Consider the following 23,590-nt stretch of genomic DNA (forward strand, 5'->3'; position numbering starts at 1 on the left):
CCAAAACCAGACTCATCACTGGTATGAATCACACATTGTTATTAATTCTCCTGCCCGTCAAAACAGAAATGTCTCACCTTGCAAAACAATTGTGGTGGTTGCCCAGGCTCACAAAAATCTGTCCCATCTGTTAAAAAGCTGAGTGAATGAGACTATTTGACAAGCACTCTGCTGAAAGGCAGCAAACATTTCACCCCACAAAGGCTACTTCAAACCCAGTGATTACAGGCAGCTCAGCTAGGTTCCTCTCAGCCAGCACAAACATAGCCTCCCAAGAAAGAATTCTTTTTGTAAGACAGACCTTGTGGGGACACTAAATTCCAGGATCAAGCCTGCAACTGTGAGAAAGCTACACAAAATCGAATTTAGAAGACCTCACACTCCAAACTGCTACAATCTAAAGCAGAAAGCAAAGTGTTCCTGGCTCCAACGCTAACAGAAAAGGCAAATAAACCAGGAAAGTAAACCACTTTACCTGCACAGAGTCTGCCTAATAGGCAAAGCTTCTCTGATCTCCAACTCCCCTGGATGCCCACAATAAAACAGGAGCGATTCAACACAGAGGAGGAGACAGGAATAACACTCGCAGAGCTGAGCGGTGCTGGCATCCTCCACCCCAGGTCCCCATGCACCACATTCCCAAACGCTTTAGTGCTCCATTTTAAACAACAGGTTAAAACCCCACATATGATTCACCTGAGGGACACGGGAAAAGTCAGCCTGCTGCTGCTGAGCCCCATACACAGAAAGTGAAGCTCAACAATTTTCAGCCAACATCTCCGACAGACTCTTGGCAAAGGACACGTTCCCCTCCTATTTAATGGAGAAACAAATCCATTCCTAACAAACTCCTGTTTCAACTGCCTAGTTGTCACAAGCAAGTCACGTGCCACACCAGAACCAGAATTTTGGATGAGAAAGCTTTATTTGCCTTTAAAGTGCTCACACTCAAAAGGGGGTAAGGATGAAGGGGGGATGAACAATGCAGGCAAACATTAAACTGTCACACTTCCCCAAAAGCAACCATAATACCAGCTTCAGATGAGGTTTTGTTGAAGCCCAACTCATCAGCAGCACTGTCAGCTATCCCAGAGGACTCTCATCCCACTGCAGGACCCAACAGCTAGTGTGCTTCTCCTGGATCAATGCTCTGCTCCAAGTTCAAGAACACAACATATTTTATAGGACACCAAAGCAAGGTGATGTAGCTCTAAACCCACACAAAACCACTACCGACCACGTTATCTTGAGGATGCAAATCAAATCCCTTGCTGTTGGCATTAAGGATGAAAGCTCCAATAGCTTCCTGCAGCAAAACCACCTTAGAAATATGGAAGAATTTGAGCTTTCAGTACAACAGGACTAAACCACAGTTGTAAAGAGTGTCCCAATAACTTATGAGCCAACAGATAATATCAGACCCTGAGGGAAGGGTTTGTGGAGAGCACGGGAAGACTCAAGTCATCTACAATCACAAGTTAAATTATCTTAAATGATAATCAAAAGGCAGTAAGATAAACATTCACATCAACATAACGAATCCTACTCTGCATTTACTCAGCAGTGCAGCCACACATCACAGGGAAAAGCAATGCTCATGCCATAATATTAAAAACAGTAATACTATTAAAACGAAAGAGCTGTTTCAGTACTCATTACATGCACCAGAAACGCAGAATTATCCTTCAATATTATCCCCTGTGAAATGACTGCACAGCAAAACACAAGAATGAATCGGCCACAACATTCATGCAAACCCACAATGGACTGAGAGCAAACTCCACCCGCTTGTTAAAGACTTCACTGCTATAGAAACTATGATTAAACACACAGAGTCATGAATCAGCCTCCTGAAATGAAGGTACACCTTTGCAAGCACAGCAGCACCCAGCACACTGATATTTCAGCCACTACCAGCCCCCCAAAACTGTGGCATTATGCAGAAAAACAGCTTATCTAGACATTTCCGCTACCATGAACATTTCATTTTTCTTACCTTTGGCCTTGATTGTTTTAGGGGTTCTCTTGGTTTCGGCAATGCTTAAAGCTGCACACGCTCCTTACAGGAACAACAAACAGGTTCCAAATCCATTTTGCCACAACTGGATAAAGCACCTAAAACCAAAGCCCTGATGCCTCTAGACCAGCTGTGTCCCTGCACTGCAATTCCAATCAAGCCCACAGAAAAGCAGGAGGAAGATGGCAGGGCTTACCAGCAGTTCCCCAGTCTAGTCTCTGAACAAAGTGGATTTAAAAGAGGTTTAATTTTCCCAGAGGCTAATGCTCTCAAATCAGAATAAATCCTCCAAAAGAAGAGATTATCCATAAATTTACTAGTTAGAAATGTTAATGTATCCAGTGTTTATGCAAGGACTGCTGCTCTCCATGCAAGAGTATCACCTATACAATCCCATATTAAATGAGAAATGGATTTCTGGTAGTTTCTCCCCCACCTCCCTTTCCATGCTGAAATGGAGCATGGCAGCTTTATAAATCCCACTTCCCAAGAGCAGCAGGAATTTACTGCAGAATCAAGGCAAACTTTTCTCTATTTCACTGAAAAAGCTCTGAAAAATCCCCCCTTGCAAAAGAACTTAATACAAAAAACAAGATCCACAGGCAGAAAGGCTCAGTGTGAAACCTGAATAAGCATTTCAATAAAAAAATTGCAGAGTTAAAACTTCCAGTTACACATTCACAAAATGTGACAAGGTGCAAACGAAAAAACAACTTGAGCACAGCTGATGCTGGACTTACCCAACATACCTGCTACTCAAACACTTCCTCCTGTTATTCATATTCCATTTACTAAAGGGCCCACCTACACACCATACGACATGGAGCAGGATGGAACCAGACCAGTAGAACCTGGCTGCTAATTATAGCCCTTAAGGCTGAGATGAACTAATTTGTCCCTCTAGCTATAAACAGGAGGATGGCAACACCCTCACTAAGCACAGGTAATCTTGGAGAGGACAGACAGAAGGATGAAACAAGGAAAAAGTGACTTGCCTGACATCAAACACCAGGGCAACAACATAGCTGGGAGCTAAATCAGGCAGGCCTCCTGTCGACCTGAGCATCCTTATTTTCCCTGGACTCATAGTTGATAAGTAGAGAGAACACAGTCATTAAAATACAGATTGAAGGCTTCACTTGGAAGCCAGAAGCAGATGTGGAATAATACTGATTAGTGTAATCACTAGCGTCACATTGATTTTGGGGATCCAGCAGCCTCACAACAATCCTTCATCCCACTTCCCCAGCCTGATGTGCTCACACAGGTTTTTGCAGGTGACCAGGTTGCAGCACATTCAGGACACCTCACACAGCCAGCCTAATAAATTCAGCCTGAAATTCCCCCCTTTCTTTCCACCAGATGCATTTTGCATAAGCCCACCAATACCCCCAGACAAACTGGATATTTAATCCCAACTAACAGCCTTGCTGGCTGATGGACAGAAGAATCCAGCCTGACCTTAGGTATCAGCAACTAAGCAGTTCCTGCATGAACAAAGTTTTCCAGTCCCAGAAGGTCCTTCCCTGCAAACTATTTATCCTCATAGTCAGGAAAAAAATAAACCTGTCTTTGTAAGACAAGTGAAACAGAACAATAATAGCAAAAAATCCACTTTTTACAGTGTCAGGTGCCAGATGAAAGTTTTCCTCAAGTGTCCCTTCTCTGGTACTGCTAGCTCTCTATTAACTACCTTCACTTTGTTCTGAACAGGTACAGAAAAGCCAGGTGTCCTGAAGCCATCACTGACTCCAAAACTGCTGGTAAACAGTACAAACCAAGAGAACTGGACACGCTCATCTGACAATTTCACGTAGAGGTGGATATTCCTTTAAGAAAATGGAGCTGAGGCAGGAGAAATCCCATTTACAGACAGCTGTAATCAGAAGGCTACTGTCCGTAAGTGGGTCTGCATGTTAAAAACTGATTTAGAAGCCTAAGATGAAAAATTCTGTGACCTTGCTGCCCTCTGGTCCTGATCCACAGGCAAAAGGAACAGGACACAGAGCAAGTCAGGAGCAGGATATAAGCACAAATTAAAATTCTCTGCACAAGGTAAATGAAGCTTCCATGACCTTACAGGAAACATGCCACTTCTCACCTGCTGCTAATCAAAAAATATAAGAAGACTTTGCTTCTAATTATTTGTTCTCCTCTGGCATCACACAAACACCCTTTACAAGGGAACAAATCCAGTAGGAGTTGGACTCCACGACACTGAAGTACCTTCCGAGTGAGCTTATTCCATGATTCTGTAACAGCTCTTTTCCTGCTTCTCCTGTTTCTCACATAACAGTAAATTACACCTGGTTTGCGACAGACACTAAACTTAATATTTCCAAAAATAAACCCCAAAATTTGCTAGCACAAACCTGACAGTTTATCACTATTTCAGTATTTATTCTCCTTCTCAATCCCAGCTGATAACCTCATCAGCACAAGGTCATCCATCCAGGAACCCAGAGCAGAGATTCTGTGGATCCATCCAGATTTCCACTGCCAGCATTGCAGCAGAGCAGCTTTAAAAATACATTCCCACAGAACTTGAGGCCACCAGCAAAGACCAGCTCAAACCATCCTGACCTTGCTTCTATCCCCGCACAAACCCACTGAAGTCTCCCGTGCACTGGGATCTGAAGGCTGCCAGGTGTCAGCTGTACCTGCAAACCTGCTTCCTGCGGATCTTGGCACTGCAGCAAACCAGCAAAAACTTTTAGACAGCTCTGGAAAGGAAAGGAATCAATAACACACCACCAGCAGCACTTATGTGCATCTGCAGGGGAGCTCTTGCCACCACAGAAATAATACTGACCAAATCCCACGTCCAGCAGGCACAGTGGGAACAGCCAATCCCCCGACTTACAGCAGCAAGTTCACTTGGTGACAGACATCCCTGATTTGATTTTGAGTAGGAGAGAAGGATTAGTCAGGAGAACACAACCCTCAAAGGCATGTGAGTACAGCCAAAGTCCTCCGAAAAGTGGCACAGTAACATGCTTTGTTCAAAGCTCAAATTCTCCAAAGACGACAACCTTTGGCTTTATCCCCCATCCATAAACACCTTTAGAAGCTTCACTTCCATGAGCACAGCCTGAGACACATCTTGTAATCCCAACCTCAAGGCAACATCTAGCAATAACCTTTTGCTAAGTCACCCCCAGCAACACGGTGTTTACACACAGAGACTTGAGCATGGCCCAGCACTAAACACTGTGCAGACACCAAACAAGTCAGTGCCTCCCAAACTCTGATCCAAGTTTACAAATCAAGGCTTTTCTGTAGGATTAGTGCCAAATTTTTCTTGCTTGCACCCATAAAGGCTAAGGGAGAGAACTGGGGAGAGAAAAGCACATTGAAAGAGGTTCAGCCCTCCCACAGACAAGTGTGAGGTAATGAAGGAAGCCCATACGGGGGCAGCCTACGGTTTAAATCGACCGTGGGGATTAATCTTGCTGGATTTTAGACAACTACGTCTGTGGCAGCACAGCTCTAATTAGGGGGTTCACTTGTGGGGATTGCCTGACTAAAGGAAAGCCTTTACGTACTGGCAGCCAAGAGATTCCTGGTTTTAGTGGCAGCTTTCTGGAGCTGGCAGTGAAAAGGTTCAAACCCTCAGGTCTAACAGCACTTAAACGCTACCAAAGTCCAGTGATATTTCCCAAATGTGTTTCAAAAGGCACCGACGATCTGCCTAGCAAAGAAGTGCCAGGCTTGCACAAATCGACCTCATCAGTATGCACCTTGTTTTGCCCCATGACACTCAGTAGCCGTGGTTAATTAGTCCTTGATAATGAATTGCCCATCACAACTGCAGTACTTCCCCCATGCAGCTGGTAGGTGAGCAATTCCTAACTGTGCTTTGGAATCGGTATGCCAAAAGCACAAACACAAAAGAATAAAGTTAACAATCTGTTTACCCGTTCCCGACTCCTCCAAAGCTGCTACCAGCTAAAGGCTCATGGAAAAGAAATAAAAAAATCTATTTCCAGGTTCAGCAGAGAGAAACCATTTGGACTGCTCCCAGTTTTCATATCTTTGCCACAAGTGCTTCATGTCATTTCTCTCAACTCATTCAAGTTAGATGAAGCCTGTTCTTTTGGCTAATAGCATTTAAAGCCTCTCTCTGAAGATAATTAGTCCTCCCCCCCCATCTCATCCTCAGCAGAAAGAGCAGAGAGTCACCAATAAACAAAGAAATTCAGGCACTGACAACCAGGGTGTAGCTGCGACCAAACCTGCCTCTCACCTCCCTATTTCAACACAGCTGAGAATCAAAAACAAGTGACACCCCAAGCAATAGAACGAACACATGAAATTTCAGTTTAAGGGCTTCATCATTTTGAAATGAGGAAAACAACAATTTCTCATCTACAAGGAGCAAAATATCAATGTGTCATGACTAGATGTTCTGCCTGGTCACCCTCCAACCCTGACAGATCATCCTGAGTCATTCAGGATAAAATCAGCAGATAAGAGCCAGAATTGGGAAATCTGCAGTCTTTACCTCTGAACCCAGGCCTGTCACCCAGCCATTGGCAAATCACAGCAACTTCCACACTTCAGCTCCTACTGAGATGCAAGTCCTCCGGGCAGAGGAAAAATTAAGGACAATCACCATTGGGAAAGCATCTCTGCTGAAGACTGACAAAATTCTGTATATCTATATGCCAACTCCTCACATGGAATCTCCCCTTGGATTCAGGGGAACAGCTTGGAAGGAGTTAAACCTCCAGCCATGGGGATGAGCAGCCATGCTGGCTGCTGCATTCCTTGCCTAACCATGACCCCACTGCACAGGGGAGAACTGGGAATAGTTATCATCACAGCACTGACAAGTCAGCAAGCGCAACTAATTAACTGATAAAAATAGATCTCTGAAAGGGCTTTTTTTCCCCTCGACACAAAGCCAGGGCCCAATGCTGCCACAGTTGCACGTCCATTAGTTTTCCACAGGCTCCAAACTTGCCAGCAAAAAATAAAAGCATTCTCACACTCAGAAAATAAACCTATGTAGCACTTGTATGCAGAAAAGCCCAGCTAAAGAGAATTAGGGAACTGATTGTGAATCACCCAGAGCATCTCCACTCCCACCTTAATAGAGGCAGGAGCAAGATGACATCTTTACCCCCAACCAGCTTCCCTGCACTCCCTGCAGCCCAAAGTTCTGGTTTTGCCTGAAGAATGACATGTTTTGAGGTGATCCAAATGATCCCAAGGATATTGGCAGCTTTCTTCACTCGTGGTATTACTGAGACCAGCCAGAAAAACCCAGTTCTGCTTTAAGCACCCCCCTCCCCACCCCTGGCCAGACACAGGTTTCGTACAGCTTGTAACTGAATATTCATCACCAACTAATAAACCTGCAGCAGCCGCAGTCTCAGCTATTTTTAATACACATAATGCTCCAACACATGCCAAACACAATGAAATTTGATCAAAATAGAAGCCATTTGTTTAAATACAAATGATTTGGCTCTCAAAACTGTCATCAAATTAAACTGGAAATCAAATTAACCAGTGATTGAATGAAGTACAAGGCTGTATAATCACAGATCACTGATCCAGCGGCATGAAAACAAGGATGCAATCACATTCCCCTTGTTTGTGGCACTGCCCTGTGCTCCCAACAGGACTCCCACTCCATCTCCCAGGACTTGAGGATGCTCTGTGCCTCAGACACAGTTAATTTCTTGGTAATCCAGAAAGAAAATGTTCCTTGCAAAAACACTCTATTATCAGATAACACTGTCACCTGTGAAAGTACACACTGACACATTTCAAACCACCTTGATTTGGTACAAAACAGGGAAGTCATTCCCAGCATTGTTGGCAAGAACAGGCTTAAACCTACTCTGAAAGGGGTTTTGTTGCCATCACTGTCCAGATATTCAACTTCAGTTGGTGTACCTGTACCAGTCTTGTCCCTCACAACCGGCCTCATTTTTGCTTTATTTTGCCCTTTTTTGCGGTCCTCACAAAAAGGAATTTAAACCATGTAAGTTTACGATTTTCAGTGTTGTCTGCTCTTAAAAGCAATTTGGATTGATTTGAACAGTCTGCTTGAAGAGCATCAGGCATTCCTCAGGAAATCACAGCAGGGAGGGGAATCTAATTACACTCCCTTGTGACTTCCATAGCATATCAAACTAACTGAGCTGAACATCCTTTACCCACCAAGAGTGGGCTATGGAAACTTCATCAATCCCCTTCCCTGATTCGGCCCAGGACATGCTGATGCTCCTGTTTTTCAAAAGCAAACTTCAAGTTTAACACTCACTCCTGTAAAATTCCAGATTTCTTTAAGCAATAAAGAAGCAATTACAAGCAGATGAGAAGGCTCCTGGGAGATCTCACTGCAGCCTTCCAATACTTGAATGAAGATTATAAAAAGAGGGAGAATGACTTTTTATACAGGCAGAAAGTGACAGGACAAGGGGAACAGTTCCAAACTAAACAAAGAGAGATTTAGATGGATATTGGGAAGAAATTCATCCCTGTGAGAGAGCTGAGGCCCTGGCATAGGTTGCCCAGAGAAGCTGTGACTGCCCCATCCCTGGAAGCCTCCAAGACCAGGTTGGACAGGGCTTGGAGTAACCTGGGATAGTGAAAGGAGTCCCTGCCCATGGCAAGACGAGGAACAAGAGGTGCTTTAACGTCCTTGCCAACCCAAGCCATTCTGGGATTGATTCCCACTTCTCCTTCTAAGCTTGTGGAAGCAGCATTTAAACATCCTAAAGCTTGAGGAGCTTTATAGTTCATTGCAGCCTCAGCTGAGCACCTTCTCACATCATTCACTTTTTTTTGCAGTATTTCAGCCCCAGAGAAGGGCACCGAGCCCTACCTACCTCCACCTGGACAAACACAACCCAATGCAAGGCACAAAGGTAAATAATTCATCTGCGTGCAAACAGAAGGAAAGAACAATTAAGCCAGAAAGCACAGTGGGGACGTTTCAAATTTCAGTCAACATTAAGACAGGAGAGATCAAACAAAGAAATACCAACGGGGCTGCCTCAGAGAGAACTTTGGGGAAGGTGGAAACACTCAGGAAAAGGCACAGGAGGGCAGCAGGGACGAAAAACCGGGTTTTAGCGTAGTCCCAGTCCAAGCCGTTCAGGGTTGCCGAATTGTCCTTCGGAGGACAGCAGCAAACAGGGACGGGAACTCCGCTCGCTGTATTTAGAGCCGGTGTGCGGGCTGTGTTTGACCCGCGAGCCGATTCCCGTGGAGCCTGCACGAGACGCCCCCGGCCCGGTCGGCCTGCAGCGCCAGCACAGCCCCAGCTCCTCCGCGGCATCCCCAGGGGTCCCCGAGGTGCACCCAGTTCCCCTCAGCGATCGCCCCTTCTCGCTCCCCGCCCCCGTCCCGAAGCGCTGCCCCTGAGCAGGGGGCTCGGCAGGGCCAAGCCGGGGGGTCTCCGGACCCGTCCTTTCCCCCGGCGGGGCTCCCCGGGCCGTGCCGGCGCTCTCGGGCCCCCGCCCGCCCTCACCTGCTGCTGCTGCCGCCGCCGCCGCCGCCGCCGCCGCCGCCGCCGCCGCCGCCGCCGCCGCCGCCGCCGCCGCCGCTCCCGGGCCGCCCCGCCGGAAGCTGCTGGTGGGGCATACCGGGAGATGTAGTGCGGCCGGCGGGAGGACGCGCCCCTCGGTGGCAGGACACGCCCCCCGGAGCAGAGAAGAGTGGGAACGTGGAGGTTTGGCGTTGGGGGTGTGATGGGGGTGTCTGGAGTGAGGCTTTAGGGTCAAGAGGAGGTTTGGGGTGGGAGTTTATGGGAGGAGGGAGGAGGCTGGGGGGAGGCTCTGAGGCCAGGGATCATGGAGGGTTGGGGTGGGGAGTGCTGGAAGGATGAGACTTTGGGGTCAGGGTGTGAGTGGGATTTTAGGGCTGTGGGGTGGGGGTTGGTGGGAGTGTGGGGTGAGGTTGTGTGGAGATGGAGGGCTGTGGGGGCTTTCTATGGGTGTTGCTGGAGTGCTGGGGGTGTAGGAGTGGGGCTTTGGGGTCAGGAGTTGACAGGGGTCATGGAGAGTTGGCATGGGGGGTGATGGGTTGTTGGGAGGGCTGGGATAAGGCTTTGGGTTTGGGGGTTGCCTGCAGAAGCCTAAGATGGTTCCCTGGGTTACCTCGGAGGTGGACTTAGCCTTTAACACTCCGGCAAGGGAAATCTCGCTCTGAAAATCTCAGGCCTCCGTAGAGAGCGGCGATACAGGGCAGATTTGGAGCAGGGAGGCGGGGCGGGATCATGGCGGGGCTGATTCCAGTTGTCGGTCCGTAGCTCTCGCCGACTCCCACCGAGCGGCGCTGCCGACCCGGGGAAGCCGTGGAGCGGCGCGGAGGGGACACCGAGGCGGCGGCGGGGAGGAGCCAGGGAGGACCGACGAGTCCCGAACCTTAGCCTCGGGCCGGTCCCACCCACCCATTTTCAGCCCCTCCGAGGCTGGGCTGGATTCGGGATATTTTGCGCTGTAAATCCCAACAGCTCCGGGCTGTGGAGCCGGTCTGTCCCTTCCGTTGTCCTGACAAGTGTTGGCGACCCCCTTGCACCCAGCGGGGTGTTCATCTCGCTGCTGTCACAGAGCTGGGGGTGCGGGGTGGGCACCCCTATCCCGGACGGTGACAGCAGTTCGGGGACACATCCTGAATTCCCGCTGGTCCCAACCCTCCCCACACTATCCCTGCTGCCTGGCTGCTTCCCAAGGACTAAAATGTTCCAGCAGCCATTTGGGGTGCCCAGAGCCCACAGTTCCCCCGGGATAAGCCAAATTTGTCACCAGCGAGGACAGGTTATCAGCTACATCATGACAGACCCATTATCATCTTAAACCCAAAGCAATGAGCTTTTTACCTGCAGAGGGCTGTGAGCTTACAGACCGCCACCCTGCCATCCGTAAGTCCTAAAGTGCTCCTTCAGCACAGATGATTATTATTATTACTATTACTACTACTACTATTATTTCCTGTTGCTTTGCTGTGTGTTAAACACCACTAACACATTATGTTTTTAAATTGAGGGCAAGTGTAGTGAAAAAAAATAGCATCTATTGGGATCATAACTATCAGCTCCAGGTAGGGAGATTATTAACACGCCTGCTCTGCAAGACAACAGTAAAAGCTGCTGATAAATTATATATATGTACACAAATAGCAGGCTTTGGTTATTCACTGGATGAGCAGTTTATTGGTTTGTAATTGTGACCAAGTGAAAAAACAAAGAGGGTTATTTTGATGCAATGACCCCAGTGATGAGATAAAGGAGGCCCCAGGGCTGGCTCAGCTCCCCAAGCCCCCCACATCCCCACACACTGTTCTCTGGTGCTACAGGGTGACACTCTAGAAGTACAGCACTTTGTAGGGGCTTTGCTGTTACCTCCACCTTTTGCACAAATCCGCAAAGCCCGAGAAGCCCTGTCCTGCCTCAGTTTCCTAAAAAAATTTGCTCCCAAACCTCTTTCCCCCAAAACAGAGACTCTGCCCTATAAATCCCCAGCAAACTCTCACCAAGCCTCCCTTCTAGCCCCACTGCCCTCCACATCCCTACTCAGAGGGGCAGCATGGCAGGTCCTATGTGGCTGCAGGGGTCAGAAGGTCCCAACAGCCTCAGAGCCAGGATCTGGCTCCTCAGGCACACAGGGAAGCACCTCCCATGCGGAGCTGGCCCCTCCTCAGGGATCTTATCAGCAGCTTTCAAGGGCTTCTGCTCAGACCCTGATAAGTGCTGGGCTCCACAGCATGGGGTTGGGGTGTCCACAGTGCTGCTTCACCCCACCAGCACCACTGCAGCTCAGCTTCATCCCAGCAGCGGATCAGAGCATCCCATGGGACACCCACAGTGGGATGAGTGTCACGTTCAAATCCTGGCTTTCCAGGAAGATGTTGCAGCCAGGAAAGACTGGAAACAGTCACCACAAGGAGGGTGCACTGAAGTCAAACCTACCCCCCTCAGGCAAACGGGGAGTACTCAAGCCTCCTACATTCCCCCTTGGACAACTCAGGGATGCTCCCAGGCACCCCCAGAGCAGCAGAACCCCTGCACTCTAGACATGCCATACAGGATCAGCCCCTGGGCTGACCAAGGGAAAAGTGAAAAAGGAAAAAGAATTAAAAAAGAACTGTTTTATTTTTTTCAAACAAGATTCACAGCAAAGTTAGAGGGGCATTTCCATGCCCAGTCAGGAGTAAATATACCCCAAAAGTATAGAAATAACTTGAGTGGAGCTATGATGCAACAAGCCAAACCAAGGGTGGTGATGCTGCTGGCCCTGGATCCTGCTCCCCAACAGGCACCTCCCTGGCAACCTGTGCTGCTGGAAATGCTCTAGCGTATCTGGACAAGGCCATGATCACCCCATCCCACCTTGCCACCCTCACAGCAGGAGAGGGGCTGAGGGAGCCTCATGCCCCAGCACAGCTCCCTACCTTGGCCCCTAAAGCTAAGGCGGTGCAGATGTGCCAGTGGTTGGAAAACAATACAAAAAGGTGTAAAACACACTCGGGTATTTCTACCCTTGCCCTGCTCCTGCCCTGGCACTCAGGTTAAAGGCACATCACATCCCAAATCACAGGGGATGAGGCAGAAAGGTGGGGAGGGGGTGCCTGGGCAGCACCCCCACCAGCATCAGTGTCTCCCAGCATGGCAGGACCGAAAAAGCAGGGATGAAGTCCATGATACCCTCTGGCTATCTCTGGCAGGGGAACACAGTCCTCTGTGGTGGCAGCCTCGGTGCCAGGACTTGTCACAAGGGTGTGACACTAGCACTGCACCCACAGTGTGCACCCACAGTTTGGGCTAATTCCAAAAAGGCACAGAGCAGTGGAGCACTCACAGCTCTGCTGAGCCCAGGGCAGCACTTCAGGGTCTTCCCAGCACTGACAGCTTCTCAGGAGCTCCCCTTTCCTGGGAGAAAGTGCAGGGAAGCCCCACTTCCTTTCCACAGCTCCAAGCCCATTAAGCAGGGAGACAATACTCCAGATGAATCTTTGGGTACCAGCTGCCTCCTAGCCTTTCCTGCACAGCCAGGGCAGGAGGAAGAGGGAAGAGGAGAGAGCAGAGGCAGTTCAGGTCATGTAGCGGGTGACAGCCCTGAGGGCATAGAGCAGAGCTGCCTGCATCCGTGCTTCCAGCAGGAGCAGGTTGATGTGCACCTACAGCGAGAGTGGGGTCAGGCACGGGGTCAGCACCCCCAAACACCCTGCCAGGAGGGGAAGGGATGGGGCAGTACCTTCTCTGAGTGTTTGAAGTGCCTCCAGAACTGTGTGTAGATCTGCTTGGTTGTCTTCTCTGGGTAGCATGCCACTGTCTTGATGTAGATCTTCAAGTTGCGCTCCAGGAGCTGGTTCACCTCCCCGTAGTCATAGTCATCATAGCTGGAGAGAGGAGGATGTGTTATTCCAGCCACAAGCCTTCTGCATTCATAGAATTATGGAATGGCTTGTGTTGGAAGGGATCTTAAAGCCCATCTAATCCCAGCACCTGCCATGGGCAAGGACACCTTCCACTAGACCAGGTTGCTCCATGCCCGGTCCAACCAGAGCTTGGACACTTCCAGAGATAAGGATCCCACCACCTCTCTGGGCAAACTCTGCCAAGGCCTCACCACACTTACAGTAATTTCTTCCTAAATTCTCCTTTCCCAGGCTGCTTCTGAACCTCAGCCAAGCTCACCAACAGCATCACTTTGCCTTAGTGAAGCAGCAGCAACACAATAACCAAGACCAAGTCAGTGGACCTGCTCCTGGACTCTTCCCAAACTGGAGAAGAAACTCCAGCCATGTTTTGGGGATGTACCGGATGCCAAAGACACAGTGGACGTAGTTCCAGATAGCCCGGCGCAGCATGGAGGTGTCCACACCGCAGTGCATGGCGATGGTGTTGTAGGTCAGGTTGTAAACCACCTGGAACTTCTCATCTAGGAGCTGCCCCACGTCTGGGTACAGGCGGTTGATCAGTGAGTAGCCATGGTCCTCCCAGGTGTAATCCTGATGGAGAAAGGATGCTGGGGTAGGGGTTTGATGGGGAAGACTGGGGTTCCTCTATCCTGGTTTCAGGCAGGGTAGAGTTAATTTCTTCTCAGTAGTTGTTCCAGTGCTGCGTTTTGGATTTGGAATGAGAAGGGTGTTGGTGACACACTAATGGTTTGTCTTATTGCTAAGTTTGGTTATCCTGAGTCAAGGATTTCTTTTCTCATGTTTCAGGCTCTGCCAGTGGGAGGGAGCATATCCAGGACAGGTGACCCAAACTGACCAGAGGGATATTCCACACCCAAGTATATAAACTGGACAGAGTTACCTGGAAGGGGCCAGTCTGGGTTTGGAAAGGGGGCTCTGGCATTGGTCAGCGGGTGCTGAGCAATTGCATGGTGCATCACTTGTTTTTTCCCTTTTCATTGTCCTTATTATAATAATTTACCATTAATATTGTATTTTACTTTCTTTTCAATATTAAACTGTTCTTATCTCAACATACAAGTTTTATTTTGATTCTCCTCTCTGGTTTGGGGGGAAGAAAGGGGGGGGCTGAGTGAGCAGCTGGTTGTGTTTCATCTCCATCTGGGCTAAAACCATGACACCCTCCAAAGCCAGGGACATAAGGTGGGATCTCCCCCTAAGCTGACACCTCTCTGCCAACTCTCAGCACCAGGTTTCTCAGCTCCAGCCATTCACCCACTGTCCCCAAACCTGGGAACCACCCCAATATAAGTAGGAGCTACCCCCCAGACCTGAGCCACTCCTGAGCACCCACCTGTGCACGGAAAGTGGGGGGGGCCTGCTCCCCCCTCCGTGTGAAGTCCTTGTATCCAAACTCTGGGTCTTCCAGGAAGCAGCGGATGTTGGACTGCAGGGAAGCATCCGAAATACCTACAAGGCAGCACCGTAGCAGCTGTGAGCCCAGACACAGCCAACACTGCACTAGGGAGCTGATTCTGCTCCCCCTCAGGCAGATTCTGGATCCTTCTCCCCATCCCCTGGGCTCCCCTGGCCCATGGGGACCTCCCCCCACAGCCAGTTGCCCCCTGCACATCCTCACCTGAGGAAGGGACCAGCAAACTCTCCATCTTCTCCAGTTCGAACCGCGTTGCCATCTCCTCCTGTGTGACTCCTTCCTCCTCCAGCTGGTTTTCCTGCAGCAACTTCATCTTCTCCATCAGCACCTCCACCTCCTGCATGGCATCTGTGCTCTGGGGAAGCACAGGGCAGGGTCAACCCTGCCCCTGGTTGACCAAGATCTGCTGGCACTCGGGGCACTCCCAGGGCTGCTCAACCAAGCATCTGCCACTGGGTTTGTCATGCCCAGATTCCAGCAGCTCCCATGACCCATCCCTGGGCCTGGGAGGAGGGGGAAGACCTATGGAGGATGTGGAAGATACTGCATAGCTCTGATGCATCTGTTGTTCCCAATAAAGGCCACAGAGATGCTCCAGGAGTTGGAGCTCCTCTGCTCTGGAGACAGACTGGGAGAGCTGGGGCCGTTCAGCCTGGAGAAGGGAAGGCTCCAGGAAGACCTTAACAGCCCCTTCCAGTGTCTTAAGGGGTTGCAGGAGAGCTGGAGAGGGACTGGGGACAACAGCCTGCAGGGACAGGACAAGGGGGAGTGGCTTCCCACTGCAAGAAGGAAGGGATAGATAGAATATTGCAAAGGAATTCTTCCATGGGAGGATGGGGAGGCCCTGACAGAGTTTGCCCAGAGAAGCTGTGGCTGCCCCATCCCTGCAAGTGTCCAAGGCCAGGTTGCGTGGGGCTTGGAGCAACTTGGTTTAGTGGGAGGTATTGCTGCCCATCAGAAGGGGTGGAACGAGATGGGTTTTAAGGTCCTTCCAACCCAAGCCACTCTGTATTTCCCAGGGGAAGCCCCATAAAGGATACAGCACCCCACTGTGTCCTCATACCCCTGCAAGGCAAAGTTCCTCTTACCCCAGAGCCCCCCATGCTGTCATCAGAGGCAGGGCTGCTGTCACTGTGGGGTGAGGGGGGCCAGCAGCTGTTCCCCCCATCCTGGTCCTCCTCAGGTTTGATGCCACAGCCGAAGACAAAGGATGCGAGTGAGTGGTAATGGGTGAGGAGCACCAGTGCCTGCACCAGCTCTGCCAGCGACCAGCTGTCCTCCCCCGGCTTCAGCAGAGCCTGCGACACACAGGGGGGTTGGAGAGACCCTCCAGCCCTCAGCTGTATCTCTCCCACAGCCCAGTGCTGGGGCAAACCAAGGGCAGGGACACAGGAGCATATTTGGAAAGTGCCTCACCCATAGACCCATCAGGGGCAAGTTGTCCCTTCCCATCCCACTGACTCCCTCAGCCCTGACACGGTTAAACCTGGGAGCTGTGCAAGCAGAGATGTGGTCCCTGGGGTCAAACAGTATGGTTGGGGGGCAGATCTGTGCTGGTAGCATCAGCTCTCACCTCGATGTGCTCCTTGGTGACGAGCCAGGGCCGGTGCGCCAGTAGCTTATTGATCTCATTAAGGTTTCGGAGTTTTTGGGGGGCACAGTGCAGCCCCTGCAGCCACGCAGGGTTGCCCCCCACCTGCAGGAACTCCCCCATGTGCAATCCCACCAGATAGGAGCACCGGTGCCGGGCTGCTGCCTGTAGGGAGAGCCAGCAGTCAGTTCCCAGCACTGGCCAGGGCACCCCCAACCCTGCTATGAGCCCTTGAAGAAGCCAAGGCAGGGAGTCACACTCCTCCCACTTTGCACCTGGAGGATTTTCCCTGGGGATACAAGTTCCAGACAGGTCTTTTTTTTCCCCCCTAACTATCAATACCAGTCCCCAGGGCTCCTGGAGGGAGAGTGCTGAGGTACCCTGGGTGGGCACCAACCCCAAAGGGGTTTCCAAGCTTTTGGGACCTCAGATCAGAGAGGGGCCCAACTGTGGGGTCCCAAACACCTCCTGAGCTGCAGTGCTTGGACCCCACGTAGCCCCTTGTGTCTCCACACCCTCAGGCCCCTGCTGCTCACCATGATGGCAATGTAGTGGCGCTTGTGGTAGGGCAGGGGCCCATCCATGCGCAGCAGGAGGTACTGGGTCTTCCAGAAGCTGCTGAGGTACTGGGGGTGCAGCCCCATGACCATGGTGACGTGGTCCACCCTGCCAGCTGAGACGAAGGCCTCAAGGAGCTGGCGCAGGCTGTTCTCCCCACCTTCCTGCGGGATCTGTGGAATGAGGAGAGGAGGGAAGTGAAGGGCTGTGAGATGTAGGCCCCCACTCTTCCCAACACCCCCCTAACCTAAAGAGAGACCACCCCCTCCAACAAGCAAGACGCAGGCACCCAAGAACACCAGCATTAGATCCTCACCCCATTGGAAGTGCCCCACCTCCGGAACGGACACCGCCGATGACCCCCGTTGCCCATCTCGCCGTTCAAAGCCCCGGGGGGCAGGGTGTGTTTGGGGGTCTCCATGACAGATCCCACACAGCCTGTCTGGCTCAGCCCGTGGGTTGGGTTGTTTGTTTGGGCTCTGGAGTGAAGGGGAGGAGATGGGGCTCAGCCCCCCCCAGCGCAGTGACGAAACCACGGCGCTATCTCTAAGAGAGGAGGAACATCTGGATCGTGGGTGCTGAGATAGGGCTCAGGTGCCCTGGGGATTTCAGGGGAGAATTTTGGGGGGGTTGGGGCAGCAGGGCAGGGGTGGAGGCCTTTGCATCACAGGGGAAAGAAACACAGATATGTTTGGATGAGTGGGGAAACTGAGGCACAGGCAGGGCAGGCAAACACCAGGGTGAAACACAACTGTTCCCCCAACCTCCAGAACATCCCCCCCCACCACACATACACAGCCACAGGAGTTCCCCTGGGCTGGGTGACGCCCTTCTCCTCCTCCAGCATCCCACCCCACCAGGCACTAGGAACTTGGGGGTTGGGAATTCTTCCTGCCTCCCCCACCCGGAGCAGGGAAGGGTGAAGGAGCCCCCCAGCAGGAAGGACACCCCACCCAAGTCCATCCCCATTGCTTTACCTCTCTCAGAGGAATGAAGGTGCTGGGGCCCTTCGCCAGCTCCCAGGGAACCTTGATCCCTCTTTCCTAGGAAGGAAGGAGCAGCCGGGAGTCACCGGAGTGACCGAATATCCTCGTCAGTGTCACCGGAAGGAGTGAGTCAGGCAGACACCCGGCACGGGCCACGGGGCCATCGCCCCCACACCCTTTGCGTCAGGCTGGCAGCGCCTGATGAAACCGGGCTGGGATGTTGCTCCGCTCCCGGACGTGTGTGACACACCGAAACGCCGGAGCTGCGGCCCCACTGGTCGGGAGCGGTGACACCACCCCGAGCTGTGGTTTACCAACTCTATGGGAAAACAGAGGGAAAAACGCGATGCGGGGGTCCCGCAGGACGGCAGTGGGGATCAGGAGCAGCACTGTGGTTACAATCAACAGCAAAGACATGGCGCCCAAGATTCTCACTAACCTCTCCCTGGGCACAAAATGCCACTAAACATCACCATTCCACGCCGCCGCCCCCCGCCCCGCCCCCCCCCCCCCTTTTCCCCCATTAATTAACACAGTTACTCCAGAAATGAGCCCTTACTTACAGGGGCTCCCCCTACTCCAAGCACGGGGTTCAGATCCTTTCTGCCCCACACTCCTCAGAGCTGAAAGTGGGCAGTTATGCTTCCACAGCACCCAGTTAGTTACTGGGTGAACTGGATGATCTGCTCCCACAGACAGGGACAATGTCATAATACTAATCCCTATGGAGGTGGAAGGTGCAGCCTGGCACCGTCCCCTGAGCAGGGAAGGGGTGTGGGATGGCACGAACTGACCACAGCAGCTGTCAGTGCAGCCACGCGCTTCCCATGCGCTGGGCAGCGGGACACGGCACCAGGATACGGCCAGGGCAAAGCCAGGGTTGCCCTCATCCAATGGCTCTCATGGGATGCTCCTGCCCTGAGTCACCATGGAAGCACCATAAGGTGACAGCGGGATCAGGCTCCTGCTACTGACTTGGCTCCTTGGTTCCGTGCTGACTCTGCGTCTGAGGAGAAAGAACTATCTGATGGTTCAAGAGATTCCCTGGCATAGGACAGCGAATGGAATGCAGGAACAAGAGAAAGAAAGCTTTTTTTTTTCTTCTTTTTTGAGGGGGTAAAATAAGTCTTGCAAATAGAGGCAATTCCCAGCTTTTCAGGATACTCAAGATGTTAGTGGACTGACATTGTAGACCAGCGGTCTGGTTGCTTGGGAAGGTCAAGGAGATCCTGCAAAGTTCCATGGACACCCCCGGACCCCAGTTTTCCACACTCGACTCCAAATGCATAAGCCCTGGGTGACACCAGATGTTTTCCAGATGTCTTGGTTAATGGGTATGCCAAAGATCCTATACCCAGCCCGATAACAGCAGCATGAGCCAAACAACAGGAGCCCCTGAAGATCCCCAGCCTCCTGCAAGGCCCCTCACCTACCCCGAAAGGCACATGCCATCACAGCCCTGCCGCATTTTCCCTTTGTGCCCGGCCATTCCTGAAGGCTCTGCCCGGGTCCCACACACATTCCAGCTCCTGGAAGGTTCGGAGACCCCCAGGTTTCCCCTTCCAGACTCCCAAAGTCCCCCATACCTGGACAGGGCCGCCCCATGCCCAGGAGACTGCGGGAGATCCCAGCACCCAGCCCGCTCCTCAACACCCCTAGTTTTAGCCTCGCTGCAAAGTGGACGAGCCAAAGGGCTGTTGCTGCACTCCAGCCGGTTTCTGGACACGTCCCGGCTTCTCCCTTCCCTGCAGCCGGCCAGGGCCGGCTGACCCCGGGCTGGAGAGGGACAGCGGCCGCGGGTCAGGGGCGCACACCCAGCGCCTCCCCGAGGGACCCCCATGCGGGCTGCATCCCGGCTGCCCCGGGGGATGCGGCGATGCAGCCCGGGAGCCCTTACCTGGCCGCCTCGCCGGGCCCCGCAGCCCCAGTGCTCCTCCGGTCCCGCGGGGCGGCACGGCGAGCCGGCCACCAGCATTACGGCGGGGCCAGGCAGTGGAGACAACCCTGGGTGCCCCTGGAGGCCGCGGACACCCCGCGGACACCCCAACACTCCACAGAGACCCCACGCCCGCCGCTCTTACATAGCACGGGGCGGAAAGACACGCCCCCGATCCGCACCGACCAATGGAAGCTCGTGGGCGTGACCACTAAGTAACAACCAAACCAATGGCAATACAGAGGCGTGGCTAACACAGAGACATCTGGTCTACCCAGAGCCATCCGCGCTTTCCCGACCCTTGGACAGTGGGCGTACTGGAAATGTGTCCTGGGGCTAAAGGGAAAGCTGATGGAAGCACCCTCTGCTCCGCTCAGACGAGGCCCCGCCTGCAGTGCGGGGCCAGCTCCGGACCATCAACATCAGAAGGATGTGGAGCTGCTGGAGAGAGCCCGGAGAAGGCCACAGGGTTGCTCTGAAGAGGGCTGGAGCCCCTCTGTTCTGGAGACAGACTAGGAGAGTTGGGGGCGTCCACCTGGAGAAGGGAAGGCTCCTGGGAGACCTTAAAGCCTGTTCCAGTGCCTAAAGGGGCTCCAAGAGAGCTGGAGATGGACTTTGGACAAGGGATGGAGTGACAGGACAAGAAGTAATGACTTCCCACTGGCAGAGGGCAAAGTTAGATGGGATATTGGGAAGGAATTCTTTCCTGTGAGGGCTGTGAGGCTCTGGCACAGTGTTCCCCGGGAAGCCATGGCTGCCCCATCCCTGGAAGTGTCCAAGGCCAGGCTGGATGCAACTTGAAGCAATCTGGTCTAGTTGAAGGTGTCCCTGCCCATTAGAGGGGGCTGGAATAAGATGAGCTTTAAGATCCCTTCGAATCCAAACCAGTCTGGGATTCTCTGATTCTGTTATTGGGTTTGGTGTTTCTTCAAAGGGACAGGAGAAAAAAACAGTGAAAAGAAAAATAAGAAAAAAAAAGAAAAAAAGGTGAAAAGAAGGGAGAAAAAAACATCCCCACAACTATGGGCTATTCCAGACACAGCGCCGGTACCAATCTGGTGTTGCCTGACAGCCCAACATGGCAAAGTCCAGCAAACAGGAGTCACTGCACAAACAATTCAGGATTTGCCTGGCAACAACCTCCTCCGGCTCTGGGCTGAGCTCCTGCCAGCGAAGGGAACGTCAGGGCTCCTTGGCACTGCAGCGCAGGCCGCACAGCCCGCAGCCAGCACAACCAGGATCAGCACAGCCCACAGCCTCAGCCTCAGCAGGGAGGGAGGACACAGCCAGTTTCAAATGTCCCTGGTCACTGTTCCTTGTCCTTGTCCCCTTCCTGGGGCTATTTTTAGGGTGTTTTGCAAACACAGCTCTGTGCTGAGGCTGTGGGGTCTGGGTGGCTCTGGTCACCTCAAGGTTTCTGCTTCTGTATTGCCACTTGTGTAATTTCAGAGGCACAGTTCGGGGGTTTCATTTCATCTGACCTGAGGGAACATGGCCATTCCACTGTCCCTGTCACCCCAAACCAACTCCGTCACCAGCTCCTTTGGCACTGTCACACCCCACAGAGCTGCCGGCCACGGAGCGTGAGCAGAGGTGCTGCTGGTCACCAGCAAGCCCTGGGGCTGCCCACAGAAGTTGTGGCTGCCCCATTCCTGGAAGTGTCCAAGGCCAGGTTGGACAGGGCTTGGAACAACCTGGTCTAGTGGAAGGTGTCCCTGCCCATGGCAGAGGGTGAAACAAGATGGGCTTTAAAGTCCCTTCCAACCCAAACCATTCCACAATGATTTTATAATTCCACCTGAGGCCATGAGCTCTGTGTTTGCTCAGGCTGAACATGTCAGCCTCAATGGGAAAATCCATCTCTTCCTTTGCAGCAGTGAAGGCAACCCAGAGCAAGCAAAGCAGAAGGGAAAGAGGTGAGGCTGCCTGTTCTCCCCTTTCTGCCCCCCAAAAAGTTCTGGATATTAGAGGGACAGGGCTGTGGGTGTGCATCAGGCAATGATCCAGCTGGAGATGCTGCCAAATAGTATAAAAATATTCCATCAGAAGACATGAAGGGCTGTGCCAGGAGGACGTTTGTCCCACAGACGACTCCAGCATGTCAAGCAGGGGCAAGAGGGGCCAAGCACGACGGGGTGGGCAGAGCTCCAGGGTTTGGAGCAGCATCAGATCCCCCATCTGCTCTTCACCCCTCGTCAGCCCACCCAGCAAGTGCCAGGTTACCTGCAGCCTCAGCACTTTTCCTGGCTCGTTCCCAGTGCTGCTGCTCACATACCAGCCAGCTCGGGCTGTTGGCAGCACCTCCCTCCTCTCACAGCAGCCTGGCCATCACCACCGAGCTGCCAGGGGCTCAGACCCTCCTGTGCTGTGAGCCAGGAGCAGGCAATGCAGAGCAGTGCAAAGCAGCTTCAGCATCCCAGAGAATCATGGAATTGTTCCATTCAGAAAAGCCCCCTAAGATCATCAAGTCCAACTATTAGCCCAGCACTGCCAAGGCCACCACTAACCCATGTCCCCAAGTGCCACATCCACATGGCTTTTAAATCCCTCCAGGGATTTAAAAACATGAAACAGTAGGTGATTATTTTGGGATTGACAGTGCCCTGGTTACCATCTTGCTGACTGGACAAGTCTGGCACTCCAGGAAAGCTAAACAGCAAGGGAAGGCCAATTGCTCAAGGTGTGTTACCTTAGAGGAAGGTTGGCTGGGGACAACTCCTGCCTTTTTCACCAGCTGGTGGTTTTGGGCAGCCCAGACTCTGACCATACAGGGACACTCTGAGGGAACACCCAGAGCAGGTAAAACATGGAATATTGTTTCAGTGTTTCCTTTCCTTATATGCTCTACTTGAAGATCAGGAGCTGGATTGTCACTGTGGCTAGTCACCCCAATACAGACTCCAGTGGGAAAACCCACTGGCATTAGGGCTTTGTGGGCCAGAAAAAGGAAGCCCAGAGCATCTGTGAGGTGGAGAATGGAATTAGAATACTGGAACCATTTACATTGGAGAAGATCTTTAAGAGCATCAAGTTCAACTGTTCCCCCAGCACTGGGGGCCACCACCTAACCCTTGTCCACAAATGCCACATCCACATAGATTTCAAATTCCTCCAGGGATGGGGACTCCATGACTTCCCTGGGTGGCCTGTGCCAGGGCTGCACAGCCCTTTCCATGGAAAAATTTTCCCTGATATCCAATCTGAACCTCCCCGGCACACCTTGAGGCTGTTCCCTCATTTTCTCTGCAGCTGCGCTGTTCAGAACCGCAGAGGGAAGGTGACTCCCACAGTGATCCTGGGCCACAGGAGCTGCCAGCACTCCATTAGCATTTCTGCACTGCAGGCAGATGGATGTAGCTTCAGCAACATAAACATTAGAAACTGTGGTTTGTACTGGTCAGTGATCATCATCAGTCTGGGAATAGCAGCAGGAGGGAGATGCTATCCCCATATGCTTAAGGAGGAGGGACCGGATATAAATAAGGAAAAGAGGCACAGCAAAACCCCTTTGCACTCCTGGACCTCTGAAGAGTTCTGTGGAAAAAGACACGGGGCAGCTGAGTTTTCATCATGGAAATCTAACGGGAAAAGGGAAAATCTCCATGCCAAAGGAGCAGGTCTCACTGTGCTGGTTGTATCCCCTTGCTGAGATCAGAAGCAACACTGAGTACTTCCCATACCTAAAACC

At 52.0% G+C, this 23,590-nt stretch overlaps 2 protein-coding genes and 1 long non-coding RNA gene across 12 annotated transcripts in view; 1 reads left to right on the forward strand and 2 right to left on the reverse strand.

Annotated features, from left to right (window-relative positions):
- PHACTR4 (phosphatase and actin regulator 4) overlaps nucleotides 1-9,538 on the reverse strand; it is a 59,827-nt gene extending 50,289 nt beyond the window's left edge. The window contains exon 1 of one of the 3 annotated variants that reach the window (XM_085081519.1): nucleotides 9,441-9,538. The gene's annotated coding sequence lies outside the window, so the exon portion shown is untranslated. Of the gene's footprint in view, nucleotides 1-8,862; nucleotides 8,920-9,440 lie in introns of those variants that run through there. The other 2 variants (XM_085081521.1, XM_085081520.1) reach the window with 2 other exon arrangements.
- SESN2 (sestrin 2) overlaps nucleotides 1-22,670 on the reverse strand; it is a 70,829-nt gene extending 48,159 nt beyond the window's left edge. The window contains exons 1-11 of one of the 8 annotated variants that reach the window (XM_085081524.1): nucleotides 19,864-19,882; nucleotides 18,761-18,972; nucleotides 17,958-18,023; nucleotides 16,959-17,153; nucleotides 16,405-16,587; nucleotides 15,920-16,129; nucleotides 15,036-15,186; nucleotides 14,751-14,866; nucleotides 13,797-13,987; nucleotides 13,231-13,375; nucleotides 12,110-13,153 (exon numbers count right to left, since the gene is read on the reverse strand). In XM_085081524.1, the coding sequence (XP_084937650.1) occupies nucleotides 13,067-13,153; nucleotides 13,231-13,375; nucleotides 13,797-13,987; nucleotides 14,751-14,866; nucleotides 15,036-15,186; nucleotides 15,920-16,129; nucleotides 16,405-16,587; nucleotides 16,959-17,153; nucleotides 17,958-18,023; nucleotides 18,761-18,856 (1,440 nt within the window). In that variant the 5' untranslated portion in view covers nucleotides 18,857-18,972; nucleotides 19,864-19,882 and the 3' untranslated portion in view covers nucleotides 12,110-13,066. Of the gene's footprint in view, nucleotides 1-12,109; nucleotides 13,154-13,230; nucleotides 13,376-13,796; nucleotides 13,988-14,750; nucleotides 14,867-15,035; nucleotides 15,187-15,919; nucleotides 16,130-16,404; nucleotides 16,588-16,958; nucleotides 17,154-17,296; nucleotides 17,756-17,957; nucleotides 18,024-18,529; nucleotides 20,055-22,591 lie in introns of those variants that run through there. The other 7 variants (XR_014856331.1, XM_085081526.1, XM_085081525.1 and 4 more) reach the window with 7 other exon arrangements.
- Nucleotides 9,981-14,469, forward strand: LOC146427656 (uncharacterized). Its single transcript, XR_014856332.1, has 3 exons — nucleotides 9,981-10,898; nucleotides 13,646-13,956; nucleotides 14,204-14,469. It is a non-coding gene; the product is annotated as an uncharacterized LOC146427656 (long non-coding RNA).
- Nucleotides 22,671-23,590: the final 920 nt, after the last annotated feature.

The sequence above is a fragment of the Lichenostomus cassidix genome, chromosome 23 (genome assembly GCF_008360975.1).
Source record: "Lichenostomus cassidix isolate B80296 chromosome 23, HeHo_3.0, whole genome shotgun sequence".
Lineage (NCBI taxonomy): Eukaryota > Metazoa > Chordata > Aves > Passeriformes > Meliphagidae > Lichenostomus > Lichenostomus cassidix.